Source organism: Chrysochloris asiatica, unplaced genomic scaffold (genome assembly GCF_000296735.1).
Source record: "Chrysochloris asiatica unplaced genomic scaffold, ChrAsi1.0 scaffold00019, whole genome shotgun sequence".
Taxonomy (NCBI): Eukaryota; Metazoa; Chordata; class Mammalia; order Afrosoricida; family Chrysochloridae; genus Chrysochloris; species Chrysochloris asiatica.
Window position 1 is genome coordinate 25,470,755 of NW_006408537.1, and position 19,041 is coordinate 25,489,795.

A 19,041-nucleotide genomic window follows, 5' to 3' on the forward strand; every position below is an offset into this window, starting at 1 on the left:
TAGTTGATCCCAGAAGAATGAAGTCCTTGACAACTTCAATCTTTTCTCTATTAATAAGAATGTTGTTTATTGGTCCAGTGGTGAGGATTTTTGTTTTCTTGACATTGAGATGCAATTCATACCGAAGGCTGTGCTCTTTGATCTTCATGAGTAAGACTACAGTTTTAGAGCTCATTAAATTTTAGCCACTCACAAGCCACCACTCGTCTGTCAGTTTGTCGTGCTGTGGTGGCTTGTGAGTTGCTGTGATTCTGGAAGCTATGCTACCGGTATTTTAAATACCAGCAGGGTCACCCATGGTGGACAGGTTTCAGATGAGCTTTCAGATGAAGACAGACAAGGAAGAAGGAGTGACGAAGTACTTCCGGATATTTAGTCACTGTAAACCTTATGAATAGCATACTCCAATTTTAGAGCTCAGTAAATTTTAGCACGGTGGCTCCTTAAGATAAGCAAACACTGGACTATGAACCATAAGGTCGGCAGTTTGAGCGTCCCCACCCCCACCCCACCCCCGCTCCCCCAGTTTCTTGCTCCTACAAAGATTTTCAGCCTCGGAAACCCTGTCATAGGATCCCTATGGGTCCAACAGGCCCTTAGCAACAACAGTAACAAATGTTTATTAAACTGATGCTTAAAAGATTTTATTGTATTCAAAGCTAGTAAGAAAGTTTTGAGGTGACTATAGTATAAAATGTAAGAGAAGAAGTTATTAGCAATAATAGATAAGGGGAATGGAGAAAGAATCCCCTTGGGCCCCAGGATCAGAGATTCAAATTATCACAGAGCTCATATTTTAGCAGTGGATTTACATAATCAGTTCGGTTTAATAGGAAAATCATTCAGACACTATGAAATTGAACTAGAATGAGGGAGCCAGTCGTCAAGAAGCCTTGTTAGAAAGCTGGAAAAATAATCCAAACGAAGAATAATGAGGGTCTTGATCACAGGTGTTGACGTTTTGCTATGTATCTAATAACTACAGAAAAAAGTTTGTGGTTTGTGGGCAGATTGTATGGGTGCCTTGAATATGAATCTGAGACTTAACCTGAAATTGCTGTCCTTTCAGTCTTTTCTCTAGATGAAATGACTGGACAGAAATACATATATAAGTGTATATGTAACTTTGCTAGGGCATTGAATTTATCAAAAGAAATTTCCTGCTGAAGGCAAATGCTTTTCAAAGCAATATGTGCTAAGTGCATGAAGATAATAGAGAAAGCAAATAAGAAATCCTATACTCAGATTTTGCTCATTTGGGTGCTGTGGAAAGAATTTGACATAAATCAGAGGGTTAAAGCTGAAACAGTAGAAGGAGCCTCACAAAATCTGTTCCAAACTCTTCCAAGGAACCATCATTTTGAATACTCTCTTGCAGCTAGAATTCCTAACGTGATTTAAACTCCCAACAGTCATTGAAATGAAACAGATAAACTGAGGAAGAGGAAATGACAGCATGGGAAGAGTTGGTTGTGTAGAGAACACTCTAGCAGGCCCCAACTGATTTTGGTGGTTACTTCCGATCAGAACGCATCAACTGAAGTGGTGGGATTCTAGTGCCAACCATTTGAACAGTGGCTTTCGACTTCTGCAGACTTAGGAATTTTGAGGAGCTAATGTTGTGGGTTTGATCTGTGGTACATACCTGCAGAGCAAGCTTACGCCTATCACCTTTTCAACATTCTTATTCCTTCCAACAATTTTGTAGTACTAAAATCCATTATTAAGGGTCTCTGGTAGCGTAGTGGTTACAAATTGGGCTGCGAACCTCAAGGTCAGCAATTCAAAAATACCAGCTGTTCCACAGGAGAAAGATGAGGCTTTCTGCTCCCATAAAGATTTACAGTCTCAGAAACCCTGTTCAGAGTCACTATGGGTCGGAACTGACTCAATGACATTTAACAACAACCACAAAGTCCATTACTATTATTCTTTCTACCTAAAAAAGAAAGACTTGTCCTATTTTCAACTCAATTTTGATACAAAGACTAATGTTTTCAAGTATCTTTTTTTTTTTTTTAATTCTTTGTTTTAGACAACATTGAAATGCAGTGAAATTTTACTCATCCTCAGTTACAGAGTGGAAATCAAGGACACAGATGAACTGAAAAAGAAACAATTATGTTTTGTGGTTCAGAAATCAGTGTCTAACTATACAAGATTTATTTTCACTTCAAAGTCAGTTGTTTGATTATTGAGCTATCATGCTGTTAAGCTTATAAGCTGGTTGGTTATCTACTGGTACTCTTAGATTCTAATGGTAATTTAATTTTAGCTATATTTCTGAGAAGTTTGGGAACATCCACAATTTTTTGAGATCGTTATCTGTTTCTTTACACCTATTTATACTGATATATACCATGCAAATCTGCTTCAAAGACCACTTTAAAGTGTTCAAAAGCAGAGATGTCAGTTTGAGGTCTAACGTGCATCTGACCCACACCATGGTATTTTCAGTAGTTTCATATGCATGTGAAAGGTGGACACTAAATAAAGAAGACAGTAGAAGAATTGATGCATTTGAGTTATGGTGTTAGAGAAGATTAATTAAAGTACTCTGGACTGCCAAAAGAAACAAATTTGTGTTAGAAGTAGTGCAGCCAGGATGCTCTTTAGAAGCTAGGATGTCAAAATTTTGTTTCTCAACTTTGGGCATAGTATCAGGAGGGACCAGTCCCTGGAGAAGGACATTATGCTTGGTAAAATGAAGAGTCAGCTAAAAAGAGGAAGAAACCCAACAAGATGGATTGGCACAGTGGCAGCAACAATGGGCTCAAACATAACAACAACTGTGAGGATGGCACAGGACCAGGCAGTGTTTCATTCTGTTGTGCATAGGGTCTCTGTGAGTCAGAACTGACTCAGTAGCACGTAACATCAACAACAACAATATACCATACTTGTACTGTTTCAGAGACTATCTATCGCAGGTGCCAAGGCATCTTGGAAGACTTTTTTGACTATTTAAATCAAAACGGTGTAAATTATTCCCCCCAGAAGTTTTTTCTCTCTACTGAGCACTTTGCCACTTAATATATGTTTTCCTATGCTGTTGTTTACATTTGTAATAATTTGCTTCCTAAACTGTACATTTCTTCAAGTCAAGAACTGTGTGAATCTAAACCCAACAGTAGGGGACAGTGTCATATTTTTCAAAGCATTCCTGTATTCAGCTAAGTCTGCAAAACATTCAATTTCCATCATTATCATGGCTCTCTCTTTGCGACATCTCCCAGGTCTTTTGGAGACTGTTAATCAGTTCAACATTCTCAGAAGGTCTCTCCTGTCTTTAATCTTCATGTTACTAATTTCATGGGCCATTGATGGTGCCTCCATCTAAGTGTTCTCTGTCAACATTGAGAAGGACAACATGAGCCATGCTTAATATTTTCAGTGCCCATGTCCTCCTGCCATTATACGTTGTTGCTGTTGTTAAGTGCCGTGTAGTCAGTTGTGAATCATAGGGACCCTGTATAGGGTTTCTGAGGAGCAGCTGGTACTGGTGTGTTTGAACTGCTGACTTTGCAGTCCAGTGCTTATCTTAGAGTGCCACACCAGGACTCCATTATATGCACATCTCCAAATCATCCTGCACTTTGGGGTGTTAGATGCAAACTGCCCTAGTTTATGATCCTCTTTTCATCTTCCTTCACAACGTTTCACTTGGACTTTTGAAACTTCAAAGCTCTAGCTCCCATCTCTTTCTCTAGGAAAATTCAGCTCGGCTTGCATAGACTTCACAAAGGAAAGTTGAGGAAGAAAGATGGATTGTCTTGTTTGAGCTTCTGGCCACTTTAGAAGTGGAAGCTGGGGAAAACACAAATTGGCTAAGTGGTGAGCTGGGCTATTTACAGAGATTTCTCTGCTTCCCACATCTTGCTTTGTACTTTGTTTATAAGAATTAATTGATATGGATATAACTAATAATTGCCTGCTTAAAGTATTTATTTTTTGCATTACAGGGTGATATTTTGTGTTTTAGAAATTTACAGAATGATATTTAGCTTTTTAGGCTTTTATTTTTATTTCCTTCAAAATATGTACTATTAATAAACCAAATGACTTTTTTTTACATCTTGAATCTTGGAGTTTCTTGAATTGGATGCACGGTTATTAAAACAATGCAATAATTATTTTATGGTAAAACAATGGGAAAAAATCACAGCTAAGGAGCAAACATGGTTTTAAATATCAATGCTTTTATTTTTATAACATTAGCTCTTTTATCATGTTCTCAATTTTCCCTGTAGATAACTTAAGTTGAGATTTGTGATTGTATATTTCGTCAAACTTACTTACTAATCAGTAAGAATACATTCTTCATTCTAAAACTGAAGTGTACAAATAAATTTTACGTAAAGATTTTACATTTGCCGTCCCACATTTACTGTAATACCATATAATGCAATATGTTTTTCCATTCATTATTCATAATAGAACAATGTCACAAATTTGATATGGATTAAACTATTAAAACATCAGATACAAAATATTAATATGCTGTTTATAGTTTCATTACTAGTATCCTGATTCCAAAGGCATATTTTATTATGAGGACAGTCTTGACAGTGTTAGATATCAGAGTAATGTAAAAGGAATATAAATTGAGAAAAGGACAGCAAGGTCGGTTTTTAAGAGAGCAGTTCGGAGCATTGCAGAAGGTTGCAAAGCATGTTGATTTTTTTCCAAAACTTTTTATTGTGAAGGCTTCCAGAGCAGATCATCAAGTTTACTTTAAACAAATCATACCCAAAGTATGTTGATTTTGAGAAAGTAGAAGTAATGGATAGTCTCCCTTCTATCCTTCTTCACCACACCTCTCCCTCCCATCCCCCCACCCCCCGCCTTTCCTTCTCTTCATCCTAACTTCCCTTCAATACTCACTTGTTTCCTGCTTTTAAGCTTTCTTTTATAGTATCTCCTGGCAAAGTAAAGGATCACTGTGGAAAATAAGTTATAGAGTTTGACAGGACCCTGGGTTGGACTTTATTGTTTAGTGCAGAATCAGGAAGTCCTGTGTTTAAGTCCTGATGTGGCTCTTTAGGATAAACACCAGACTGCTAACCTCAGGATCAGCAGTTCAAACTCAGCAGCCGCTGCTCGGAAACCCTATATAGGGTTGATATGAGTTGGAAGGGACTCAACAGTACTTAACAACATGTAAATAGAAAGGAAGAGCAGTGAATCATTAGGGTGAGTACTGGAGTGTTAGCTGCAAGGCCAGCAGTTCCAATCTACCAGTTGCTCCATGGGAGGAAGATGAGGCTTTCTGTTCCTATAAAGATTTGCAGCCACAGAAACCCTATACAGGGTCGCTATGAGTCAGAACTGACTTGGTGGTACACAACCACCAGAACACAGTTCTACTCACACACACACAAGATCACTATGAGCTGGAATCAATTCCATGACAATTGTTTATTTGTTGCAGCTAAGAAGTGGGGAGCAATTCAGGATAGAAGGTGGTGGTTCAGGGTAGAATATTTGCCTTCAATACAGGAGACAGAAGTTTGACTCCTAGCCACTGCACTTCCTACCCAGCCATCACTCCTCTGTAAGTGTAGGCTTGCATGTTGCTAAGATGCTGAAATTGTTTCAGCAGAGCTTCCAGACTAACACTGACTCAGATAAAAGACCTGGTGATCTACTTCTGAAAATCAGGTAACTCAAACACTGTAGATCACAGTGGTCTGATCCATAGCCAATCATGGGGATGGCACAGGACTTGCCAGCATTTTATTCCATTGTGCATGTGATCCCTGTGAGTCAGGGGCTAACTGGATGGCACTTAACAACAACATAGGTAGGTCAAAGATGAAGCCGTGAAGAAAGAGGTCTGAAATTGTAACAGAGTTCTGAGTGGAGAAATAATTTGATCTTCCTTCTCTCATTCTGCTCTCCCAGGATGACTAAGCCAGTAGTATAAAGGTGGCTTGTTGCTGAAACCAAAGGGACGCTGGTGACACAGTGGTATCATGCTTGTCTGCTAACTGAAAGGCAGTCTGCTTCTGTAAAGGTTTACAGCCTTGAGGCAGTTCTAGTCTGCCCTGTAGGGCCATTGTGAGCAAGAATTATTTCCTGGTAGAGTCTGGAGTGCCAACTGTGTGAATGGATGTAAGAACAGTGTGGGGAGAAGTAGTTGTTGAAGAACTACCTCAGGCCACTTGTTGTTAAGTGCCATCGAGTCGGTTCCAACCCATAGCGACCCTATATAGGGTTTTCCAAGGAGCTACTGGTGAGCTTGAGCCACCGACCTTGTAGTTCAAACAGTTTTGCCGTCTGGCACATTAACTCACAGTGCCACACAAGGTTGTTAGGTACCATCAAATCAGTTCTGACTCATAGCAACCCTATGCATAACAGAATCAAACACTGCGCTGTTCTGCACCATCCTCACAATTATTGTTCTGCTTGAGACATTGCTGCTGCCACTGTGCCAGTCCATCTCATTGGGGGTCTTTCTCTTTTACTGACCCTCTACTTTACCAAGTATGATGTCTATCTCCAGCAACTAGTCCCTCTTGATAGCATGTATGAGAGACAAAGTCTGTCCATCCTGCCTTCTAAGAAGCATTCTGACTGTACTTTTTCCAACACAGATTTGTTTGTTCTTCTGGCAGTCTATGGTACTTTTAATATTCTTCTCCAACATCATAATTCAAATTCATCAGTTCTTTGGTCTTTCTATCCATTGCTCAGCTTTCACATGCATATGAGGCGATTGAAAATACCATGGCTTTGTCAGGCACACCTTAGTCCTCAAACTGACATCTTTGCTCTTAAAACACTTTAAAGAGGTCTTGTGCAGCAGATTTGCCTAATGTAATGTGTCCTTTGATTTCTTAGGTACTTGCATCTGGGAGTAGAACGCTGCCCCCTGGTGGCTGCCTTTTTTAGGCATTTACTCTCTCTGGTAGCGTAGTGGTTAGGAATCGGGCTGTGAACCCCAAGGTCAGCAGTTCGAAACTACCAGCGGTTCCGCGGGAGAAAGATGAGGCGTTCTGCTCCCGTAAAGATTTACAGCCTCGGAAACCCTGTGCAGGGTCGCTATGAGTCGGAACCGACTCCATGGCACTTAACAACAACAACAACAACACTCTCTGGGTTGACTTTTCTCCACTTTCCTTCAAGCTGAAAGAAAATTCCCTCTAGGATCTCCCATGTAGAAACTGAGGTCCTGGAGACTTCACCCTCATGCTTCAGTCACGAAGCCTCGTCTTCCCAACACACTTGCTATTGGAATACTGCAGAAGAAATGACTACTGATAGGTAGAAGAGAGTAGTAATGTACAGGAATAATAATAACATGAGGTAAAATTTTTATTTAAAAAATTCAGTGGCCAAGTGAAATTGCAACAGATTAAAGGTTCGTCTCAGTAGTCAATATTCTGCATACATATACAAATCTTTCCTGAAATAGTTGCCAGTTTGTTTGAGCCCAATGTTGTTAAGTGTCCTTGAGTTGATGAGGGTTTCCAAAGAGTGACTGGTGAGTTTGAACTACCGACCTTATGGTTAAAACCAACCTTGCAGTCCAGGGATTATCCTACAGTGCCACAATAGGACTCCTGAAATAACGACATTTTGATTGGGCCCTTTAGAATGGGTAAATATCCTTTGTGTTTTACTGGAGCACAGCCATGCTCATTGGTTTCACTATTGTTTATGGCTGCTTTGAGTTGAGTAGGTGCAATACAGAGTATGTTTCACAAAGTATAAAATGTTTCCAATCTGACCCTTCACCTCAAAGTTTTCACAGTACTTGTATTAAATCATGATCTGCATTACAGAATAATATCATAGGGAAACTTTCTAGCTACCTTTCTACTCGTTTATATTTACTTACAGAGATTTGATTTGGGAGTTCTCATAGAGTTTATTCATGTACTTTTTCTTTGCTTAGAGTTTGTTTCTTTGATTGGAGATATTGCTTCCTTAAACCACATCGTCTTTAATAGAAGTTGTAAGGTTTCCATGGTTATTTTCTACCAATAAAAAATAATGTATTTAACTAAAAAATGTTAGTATGTCACCAGATATTCTTGCATTCACAAAATCCTGAACTACTTTACATGTTAGTACTTATGTGCTTGCTTTAATTGGGAGAATGAAATATAAAATATATATCTCCATCAACTGGCAAAGCTGGAGGAGATTTTAGAATTTTAAAAGTAATCCTTAAAATTCTGATCAAGAGTTATTGATATTAAAAAGGAAATTGGATGAAATCCCACCACCTCAAACACCACTGTACTTGGACCTAACTTATTCTGTGTGCCCTGTTATCTTAGATGGAGTACATCAATCAAACTCATTGCTGTTGTTTACTATTATGACTCAAAGCAACCCTGTGTAGGGTTTTTAAGGAGCAGCTGGTGAGTTTGAACCACTGACCTTGTGGTTCAAACTGATCTTGCAGTCAGTGCTTTATCCATAGTGCCACACCAGGACATACAGCCTTGGGGCAGTTCTACTTTGCAATAACAGTGTTGTTGTTGACATTAAGTACTGATGAGTCAGTTCTGACTCATAGAGACCCTGTATAGGGTTTTGGAGGAGCAGCTGGTGAGTTTGAACCACTGACCTTGTGGTTCATACCAACCTTGCAGTCCAGTGCTTTATCCCATAGTCCCACACCAGGACATACAGCCTTGGGGCAGTTCTACTCTGAAGTAATAATGCTGTTGTTGTTAAGTACTGACGATTCAGTTCCAACTCATAGTGACTCTGTATGGGTTTTCCAAGGACTGGCTGGTGAATTTGAACCACTCACCTTGTGGTTCAAACAAACCTATGGTCGAGTGCTTATCCTATAGGGCCACACAAGATTATCCTGTATCCCTGGTAATACTCAAATACAGCAAGTGTTGTTGTTGTTAAGTGCTGCTGAGTGGGTTACTACTCATAGCGACCTGTGTAGGGCTTCCAAGGAGTGGCTGTTGGCTTTGAACCATTGACCTTGTGGTCCAAACCAACCTTGCAGTCTAGCTAAGATACACAGATAAATTTAGTTAGCCGTTTCCAAGGAGTTTTCTTTTTGACAAAATAGAAAATAACTACTGGGTAGGTCAAAGATAACTCTCAAAAACAAGCTATCTTTTCACTAGGGAATTCACTGCATGGCATAGTGTTCTATACAGAACAGCGAGCAGTTTCTATCTGTCACAGTGTAGGATTGAGGCATTTGAATGGGGGTGTGGTGGCAGGAACTTGAATCCTGTGATTCAGTTGATGACTTGGTTGTCCCATTGCCAGTAGTTATCAATAAAGAGTGGTGGCAACCTTCATGCACCTAACCTAACAGAGACCAAGAGAAATTAGGTTATGTAGAAATCTTAATATTTTCAAGATGTGATTGAGAACACTTAATGTGATATGAAAGGACTGCTAAGCTCAGATATACTACATGTGCTTTCTGTGTACTGTATGCAGTCAGGTACTTAATATCAAATATATAAGCAGTCTTCAGTAATGAATGTGAAGGGAAATGTATTGTGGACGAGACTTTCATTTCTAAAGTAATTTAAAGCAGTATTTTTTTTTTTTTTAATGCCTGTGCTCACATTTGTTGTTGTTTTTAAGTGCCATCGAGTCAGTTCAGACTCATAGCGACCTATATATTGGGTTTCCAAAGAGTGACTGGTGAGCTGGATCTGCCAGACTTGTGGTTCAGACTGACCTTGCGGTGAGTGCTTAGTGATTCATAAAATCAATATATGGTAACAAACTTTTTGAATTGTATTCGGCATTGTAGTTTAAAAAAAAAAAAGATAACCTAGTAAACATCAAGAGTACATGATATATATTTAGACTAAATACTCTATGTAACTTTTGTTTCAGTTACATACACAGACGCTGTAGCGTAAACACTGGACTGCTAACTACAAGGTTGGTGTTTCGAACCCACCAGCCAGTCTTTGGAAATGCTATACATGGTCTCTCTGAATCAGAACCAATTAGACAGCACTTAACAACAACATATACACAGGCACTGGCAAAAGATGAGGCTGTGTGCTCCTATAAAGATGAACAGTCTCAGTCTAAAGAGCAGTTCCTCTCTGTCCTAACAGGGTCGCTATGAGCTAGAATGCACTCATCGATTTTGGGTTATATACACAAAATTCCAGGAGCTCTGGTAGCGTAGTGGTTACGAATTGGGCTGCTAACCTCAAGGTTAGCAGTTCAAAACTACCAGTGGTTCGGCAGGAGAAAGATGAGGAGTTCTGCTCCCGTAAAGATTTACAGCCTCAGAAACCCTCTTCAGGGTCACTATGAGTTTTGGAACCAACTGCACGGTACTTAACAACAATAACAACAACACAAAATTCCAGTTGTAAGGTGTTGGCTTCTCAGATAAAATATGCATGTAAAAGAACCAGAATCTAGAGTGGATAGCTGAATTCCACAGCTTGTAGCATGCAGTGATCCTATAGGGTCCACTTGTACATGGTCTGCTGTTAGTAAATGATGTTGAGACTAGGGGAGGTAAGATTAGTGGGGAAATAAGTGCTTTGGCTACACTTCCATTAGGAATAGTCGTTGTTGTCTTTTGTTTTGTGTTTTTGCCTTCCATCATTTACTTAGTTTGCTACCATGTTCTCTTTTGCCCAGGAGATTGCATCAACAATTTGAAAGCTATAAGGAACAAGTGAGAAAAATAGGGGAAGAAGCTCGGCGTTACCAGGGGGAGCACAAAGACGATGCACCGACTTGTGGAATCTGCCACAAAACTAAGTTTGCAGATGGGTGTGGCCATCTCTGCTCCTACTGTCGCACAAAGTTCTGTGCCCGCTGTGGAGGCCGTGTTTCTCTGCGATCAAACAACGTGAGTGTTTCAGGAACAGCAGAAGGGCTGCGCTCAAGTAAAGCATGAAAAGACATTCATGTTAGCAAGCAGATACATCCTTACACATGCACAGTAATATGCTGTCCCCTCATGTTGTTCTTTGTTTTCTATTTCCAGTAAGGTTTTAGTAGTGGAAAAGTGATGAAAATAATTCATAAAAGTATATTTTCATTGTGGGCATTTCTTAAGCAACTCCGTTTCAAAACCATCCTACGGGAATAATTTACTTCCTTTTCTGAAGAATGTAGCAGATATGAATTTAGAATTAAAAATTATCAATTTTTGAAAGTTACCATAATCATTCTTGACACAATGATAGAAAATTTGCTTTTAGATTCTGCAGCGTTTATTTTAGATTGAATTAAAGTAAAATGCAGGCAAAACTGTGTGGCATTCAGTTTAATCTCAGATAATAAAACAACAATTAGCCTTTATGGTGAATAATTTCATATTTGTTATTATTTAAAGAAAGATAGTGATAAATGTATTTGCATTTTTAAGGAGCATGTCAAAATAGACATTTTTTTTTTCTTTTCGTTTTCTTTGCTGTTGTTTTTTATGCTGCTCATTTTCTGTGGGATGCATTCTCACCTAAAAAGCTACTGCTCCCTTATGACAGTGCTTTAAATAACACAGAAGTTTTTGAAGCATTAAGACTTGCTATCTGTCTACTGTTTTGTGTGCTGTCAAGTCAGTCCCGACTCATAGGGACCTTGTAAAGGGTTTCCAAGGAGCAAATGGTAGATTTGAACTGCCAGATAGGTAGCAGTTCAGTGCTTACGCTGCAGCACCACACCAGGATTCTACTTATTATATGTTGTTGTTATTTTGTGCTGTTGAGTTGGTTCTGACCCATAACGAACCTACATGGGTTTTGAGCTTGAACCACTAACCTTGCAGTACAAAACGGCTTTGTAGTCTGGTACATTAACCCACAGTGCACCACCAGGACTTCACTTATATGTTGTTGTTGTTGTTGTTGTTAAGTGCCATCAAGTCGGTTCCAACCCATAGCGACCCTGCATAGGGTTTCCAAGGAGCAGCTGGTGAGTTTGAACTACCGACCTTACAGTTCAAACGGCTTTGCAGTCTGGCGCATTAACCCATAGTGCCACACCAGGACTCCTCACTTATTATATGTTGTTGTTGTTGTTAAGTACCGTGGAGTCGGTTCCGACTCATAGCGACCCTGCACAGGGTTTCCGAGGCTGTAAATCTTTATGGGAGTGGAAAGCCTCATCTTTCTCCCACAGAACTGCTGGTAGTTTCTAACTGCTGACCTTGCAGTTCACAGCCCGATTCGTAACCACTATGCTACCAGAGCTCCTTACACTTATTATATAGTAACCTCTAATATTATCATATGTAAAATATTAGACTAATCCTAATAAATATTTAGTTTAGAATATATCTTAATGTTGCATTCTATTTTATTAATTAGCACAGTCAAATTTTTTATAGTTTGCTTTGATATAAATCCACAGTGTAATATGGAAGTTAAGATTATCAAGTTGTTGTTGAAAATCACAGTTAAAATTAAAAACAAGTCTCCCACCAACGTTGAATTCTTTTGCATTCTGCTTGAATTCTATGTGGAGTACACTAAAATCCTGTCCAATACAATTAAAGCACTAAGTATAAGAAATATGTTTTATATTTCAAGATGAGATACTATTAACTCTATGGCCTTGGGCTGGTAATTAACATCTGTAAACAACAGTTTATTTATCTTTGAAATGGAATATTATTAATTAATTCATATTAATGTTATACTTACCTAAAAAGAATTAAAGTTTAGGTTTTTTAATTCATATAAGTTTTCTTTCTTCCTGTTTTGCTGCTGTTGTGTGCCATTGAATCAGCTCCAACTGATAGCAACCCATTGGAACAGAATAGGACCCTCGTTTGCTAGGCTGTGTGCAGTGGCTCTGTACAAAATACAAGTCCACTCACTGCTGTGGGGGAAAAAGATGAGGCTTTCTCCTCCTGCAAAGAGGCACAGCCTTGGAAATGCTATCCAGGATCGCTATGAATCAGAACTGACTTGAAGGCACTTGACAACAATCACCTATAATCTTTACAATAGCAGATTGCTAGGTCCTTTTCTCCCATGGATTTCCTGGGTGGGTTCAAACTGACATCCTTTTAGTTAGCAGCTGAGCACTTAATCATTGCAGAATCAGGGTTCTGGTAGTGTAGTGGTTACGAATCGGGCTGCTAACCTCAAGGTAAACAGTTCGAAACTACCATCGGTTCCCTGGGAGAAAGATAGACTTTCTGCTCCTGTAAAGATTTACAGCCTCGGAAACCTTGTACAGGATCACTATGAGTCGAAACTGACTCGAAGGCACTTAAAAACAACAGTGTAGTTAAGCCTTATATGCCACCTTAAAGCCTTTCTAGAACAAGCTGCTGGGATATCAAAATAATGTCTGGCACATAGAAAGTGCACGATACCTATTTGCTAAATTTCCCTTCTTGAGTTTTCCTAAATACTCATGGGTGAGAACTAGGGATGATATGCAAAATAGTTAACAACCCAAATAACAAAAGCACTGACCAATCTGAATAGGTGCTGGCAGTTAACAGTTGGGTACAAGTTGGCTGAGTGTTAACACTGGCTGGGTGCCCATAGATGTTGGATATAATTAAGTGCTCATTACATGATTGAGGAAAGCCAATAGCAATACAGTTAGCTATTGATATATTAAAATTGTTGTTGTTGTTAGATGCCATTGAGTTGGTACCGACTCATAGTGACTCAGAATGTACAACAGAACGAAACACTGTCCAATCCTGGGACAACCTCACAATTGTTGCCATCCTTGAGCCCATTGATGCTGCCACTTTGCCGAACTATCTTGCTGGGGCTCTTCCTCTTTTTCTCTGATCCTCCATGTTACCTAACATGATATCCTTCTCCAGCTACCTTAGGGTCAAACTCCGGTTTTAAAAAGCAGAAACAGTTTAAGAAATGGCTCTAGAGATACCTACACTTTGGAGAGGACACTCAGACCTAATGTATCCATCCTTTTGAAACCTATTTGATCTTGGAGAAAGTATTTAAGAGAACAAATGAAAAGAAAGCACAGCTTTAAATATTTAGTCTTGTGATGAAGACAAGAAATTTTATAAAGTTGGTTTTTCCTATCCATTATAAATGCTGAAATGTATATTACAAATAAATATTATTTGTAGAATAATTTGTGGCTCAAATACGTATTTCTCTTCCCATTTTTATTTATTACAAACCATTTCCCATTCTTAATTTTTGCCAAATTGTGACTATAAAATTTTAGCAGCAGTTTTATAAAATTATTCACATTTTATGCTCTTATAAAATATTTGTTTTTAATAAATAAGTAGAGTATTTAGCAAGGAATTAACCATCCTTTCTGAGAAATCTTTAACTGTAGATTTAATAAGTTCTAAAAATTTAGAAAAATTGCCATGACCAATACTTGTACCTAATATATGGCTGGAACCATATATGTATTTTCAATGTCATATTGAAAAATATACAATTTTTAGGAAAGTAAACAATTATTTTTCCAAGATATGTTTGTTTTACCAGTTTCAAAAAACACATAGCTTTTTTAAAAAAGAAATGTATTTACTAATATATGCCTTATTTATGTTTTTCTCTTCTTTTTCTATTTGCTCTGCTTCCTGGATGCTTCCCCAAAGGAGGACAAAGTGGTTAGAATCCATGCTTTCTTTCTTTTTATCATTTGTTATAATGTGAACTTGATTAAGTGAAATTATTAAGTAACTTTGTGAAGGGTTTCTCCTAGTGTTGTGAATTACCATATTTCATAATTAAATTCTATGGTTTCATCCCATTGCCAATTCATTTAGATTCATATCTAGGAGGACTACAGAGTTTCATATTTATGGGTGAGGTCTGGGTAGTTTGAGCGCATGAGGACAGTGATATTTTAATATAATTTGAATTGTTATGAGCTCATTTGTCTTCTTAGCTCTTTGAGTTTTGATAATTATTCCGTCTGCTTTCAGGAACAATAAACTACCATTTTTGGCTCTCACCCATAGGCAGGCAATTTGAAATTTTATTGCGGAATAAATGGAATATACTGACAGTGAAGAGACTGAACCAAATTAAAATCAAGAACTCAAAATAGAATTATTTTTTTTTCTATAAAGAACAAGAAGTCAGTCCCTTAGTGTATTGAAATCTCATTTTTATTTCTTATAAGCTGAGGAAGCCACAGGAGCTTTTGGTATTCGGAAAGACAGATTCCAAGTGGAACCTTCAGTCAGTACATGCTATATATACATACAATACAGCCTTCATTAAGGAGCTCTGGTAACATAGTGGTTACGAATCTCAGGGTCAGCAGTTCGAAACTACCAGCTATTGTTCCACGGGAGATGCTTTCTGCTTCTGTAAGGACTTACAGGCTCAGAAACCCTATGCAGTGTCACTATGAGTCGAAACTGACTCCTCGACACACCACCACCTTGATTAGAGTCCTGGTGTGGCACTGTGGGCTGCCCTGGACTGCAAGGTCCCAAGATCAGCAGTTCAGGCTAACCAGCCACTCCTCAGAAACCCTATACAGGGTCACTATGAGTCTGAACCTACGGCACAACATACAGCCTTCATTTAGTATAAGTGCAACTTCTCCAAATCTTGTTAATTGAACAATATGAAGCTAAGGCAGAGCATTTCAGATTCAATACCATCATTGTTTAATTGCTTTTAAAGTTCAAATGATGTACTGCAGTGAATAAATAGCCAGCATGACAGAACATTGAACATTACTCTGTGCTTTTGAATATGATTCTAGTACATGTTCATCAGCTTTACCGCGAGAAAGAAAGTATTTGGTTGAAAAATTATATTGGTCTGTTTTTGTGAAATGTGTTGGCTGTACCATTGGTGATGTGTGACTTTAATGAAGTAATATACTGTATTAGAAAAAAATGCAACTACAATATCACATCTGTAGTTTCAGGAATAGCATTACTTTGGATGAGTCTACACTTGAAATGTGAATAATTTTAAATTCCATTAATGATAAAAGTTTAAGTCAATAGTAATGTTGGTGTCATACAGACCTGGTGGTAAGATTTAAGCTACTCCAGAGCTATTGGCCATACTCATTGTCCTTTGACAACACTTCCTAAGATGGTAGGTTATTCTAGGTTCTTAAGATTACAATTTGTGTAATGAAATTCTAGTGATTCGTGGCTTTGAGACTAAAAATAGAGTGGAAAGGCCTATAAAATGCACTTTTAATTCACCTCTAAATATAGATTGACTTTAGACTTTGATTAGGATACATATATCTAGCACTTTATTTTTAAGTACATAGTCATAGTTCCTTTTGAAATCTTTTTAATTATTGAGGTTTCAATGAATTGCCTTTCTAGGGCAAAAAAAACTGAGCTGAATTTTGTTAAAGAGAATAACTGAACATTAAACAGTATCCCATTGCCGATATTTTTCCTATCATTCTAAGGTCTTTTATTTCCATAGAGAAATTATAGTTTACTGATGTGTGTGTGTGGAGTGAGTAGAAAGTAAAGAGGAATAAGGGCAAATATATTTTCCTAAAAGCAATTTCCATTTTGATCTATATGAATTGTACTTAGTCTATTAAATTGGTCAATAAATGTAACTAAGAAATACTGCATGTGAAATGAAGACCTAAGGATAGTAATGTCTAAATATTTCCTTTACTTGGTTTAACAAAAAAGTATTAATGATCATAATGTTGTAGCCCAATAGTATTTTATCTAAAAACTTCACCCATATTTCAAATCACCTAATGATAATTTGTAAGATTGTATACATGCTTATTTTAAAAATGGCGGTCATGAAGGATCACATAGCAGTGGACATATCTGATGACTTACTATATTGTTGGTAGATTAGTGATGTACCCATTGGGCTGCTAACCACAAGGTCAGCAGTTTGCATCCACCAGGCGCTCCAGGTTGAAGGAGGACGCTTTCTGCTCCCGTAAAGATTTATAGCCTCAGAAACTCTGTACCACAGATTCACTATGCATCAGAACTGGTTCCACTACACACAATCACCACCACAACCACCACCATATTGTTGTTAAGTGCCGAGGAGCCGGTTCTAACTCACAGCTAGGCTACAATCTTTATAGGAGCAGAAAGCCTCATCTTTTCTCCTGCAGGGAAGCTGGTGGGTTTGAGCTGCCTGCCTTGTGGTTAACAGTCCAGTGCTTATTACCCAGTGCCATCTGTGCTCCTTAATATTTTACTATGTTGTTGTTTTTAAGTGTTAGTCAAGTCCGTTCCAACTCAGAGCAGGTATGAACTGCTGACCTTGTGGTTAACAGTAGAGTGTTTATCCTACAAAGCACATCAGGACTCCAATGCAGGAGATTATTTTATTCAAGTGCTTACACTCTCACATACAAGTACTTACACAAGTGCATACTCTCAGAAGTATGATAGTGTTTGTTACTTTACTGAACGCCCTCTTCAACGCCTAAATAAATAGGGATGCCGTAAAATTCCCCATGGTTTATTTAAATTGCATTTATTTTTGTTTTTGGTGTGTGTTTTTTTGTCTCTATTTGGTAGCAGATGATTCATTTATTTAACTCCCCTGAAAATGTTAACACTTTATTACTAGTTAATCACTTAACTGAATTCTCCAAATTCAATTCCTTTGGAATTTCCCATAAATTTTCTTTTTTGCTCAAGGGGGTTGGTTCATGAACATATCAACTAAAAATGTACTTAGTACATTTCTAGTTTATACTTACTTTTACAAAGCAGAGTAAGTAGGGTTTCTTAAGTTACAGGATTGTTTTATAATAAATATTAGTGTTACTCTGAAAACGAGAATCTTACCATTAACATGCTTCTGAATCAACAGACAAATAAAGCAGTTATTGGGTGGGGTGATGTTCCTGGTTACCAAGGAAAAATTGGGTTAACATTTTATAATGTAAATTATTAATGTAGGGAAAGAAGAGTATGTGTGCATCTCATAGTATTACCATGCCCTGTAATAAAAGTCCATGGTGAACTACAGAGTCTGGATATGATGCTATAGGAGTCCTTGTCTGGAGCTGTAGAATAAGCACTTAACTGCTAACCTCAAGGTCAATAGTTCAAACCCACCAGCCACTCAGAAACCCTAAACAGGATCGCTGTGGGTTGGAACCAACTTGATGGCATTTAACAACAACAGAGTTAAGGAAAGCAGTCAGTAAAACCATTCAGTTTTAAAAAACAATTTGCATGATTGCATTAAATATTTAATTTTATGAAAAATTGAATCTGAGTTATCCATATTTAGTTCATAGCATTATGATGAATTATATGATCATAATTTACAACCTTCATCTTTTGAAAAAGGTACTCTGAGAGTTTGCCTGAAAGCACTTTCATATCCTCTTATTTTTTTTCTAAGTGCTTTAAAGGATTCTCTCTGAAAGAACGTTGTTTCAGATTCTTCGTAAAAATATAATGTAGGCCAAAATAGAAAAGTTTATAAATATAGATAATATATCTATAAGTAAATGATAGAGTATATTTAGAGAAGAATTTCCATTAGACAATTTGCTTGATTAGATTATTCAAGGTGAATTCTTGTTTTGCTGTGCTAATCATTCTTGAACGGAGCAAATGGAACAAAAGTCTCATTTTATTATGCATTTTGTCCATTACGCCTTTCCCTTATAAAAGTAGATATCTGTACTTTTTGTAAGTATAAATGAGGGGGCTTCAAAAAAATCATGGAAAATTCCATTATCTTTCAAGACCAGACTAATCATAGCTCAAACCCTGTTCTGTACTATTTAATTTTGGAAGGACATAAGGAAAAAATAAACTACCAAATAAATTTTAGTTAACATTATCATTTAAAATTGATATATCATGGTATAATTTATTTCTCATTAGCTTAGAAAGCATCAGAATTTGGTTTAGGGGATTTATTCTATGACTTATAACCAGATGTTATTTGTTCATAAAGGCATTCTTACTACCACACAGAATAACAGTATGTTTCAATAGCTTAATGCAATTTATACAGGCTTTAAAAATTGGACTGTTGTAATAAATAGAATATTACAGAATAATTCCAGACACTTCAATGGGGACAATGAGATGGGTACATTTATAGTGAATTATTTGCACGTATTGTATTTCAGCAACAACCTAACGTTGTGTTTCAGTACTTT

At 37.6% G+C, this 19,041-nt stretch overlaps 1 protein-coding gene across 1 annotated transcript in view; it reads left to right on the forward strand.

Annotated features, from left to right (window-relative positions):
* Positions 1 to 19,041, forward strand: part of LOC102835640 (regulating synaptic membrane exocytosis protein 1-like) — a 678,398-nt gene that overhangs the window by 301,236 nt on the left and 358,121 nt on the right. The window contains 2 exon segments of the mRNA XM_006835784.1: positions 10,612 to 10,825; positions 14,534 to 14,545. Of these exon segments, the coding sequence (XP_006835847.1) occupies positions 10,612 to 10,825; positions 14,534 to 14,545 (226 nt within the window).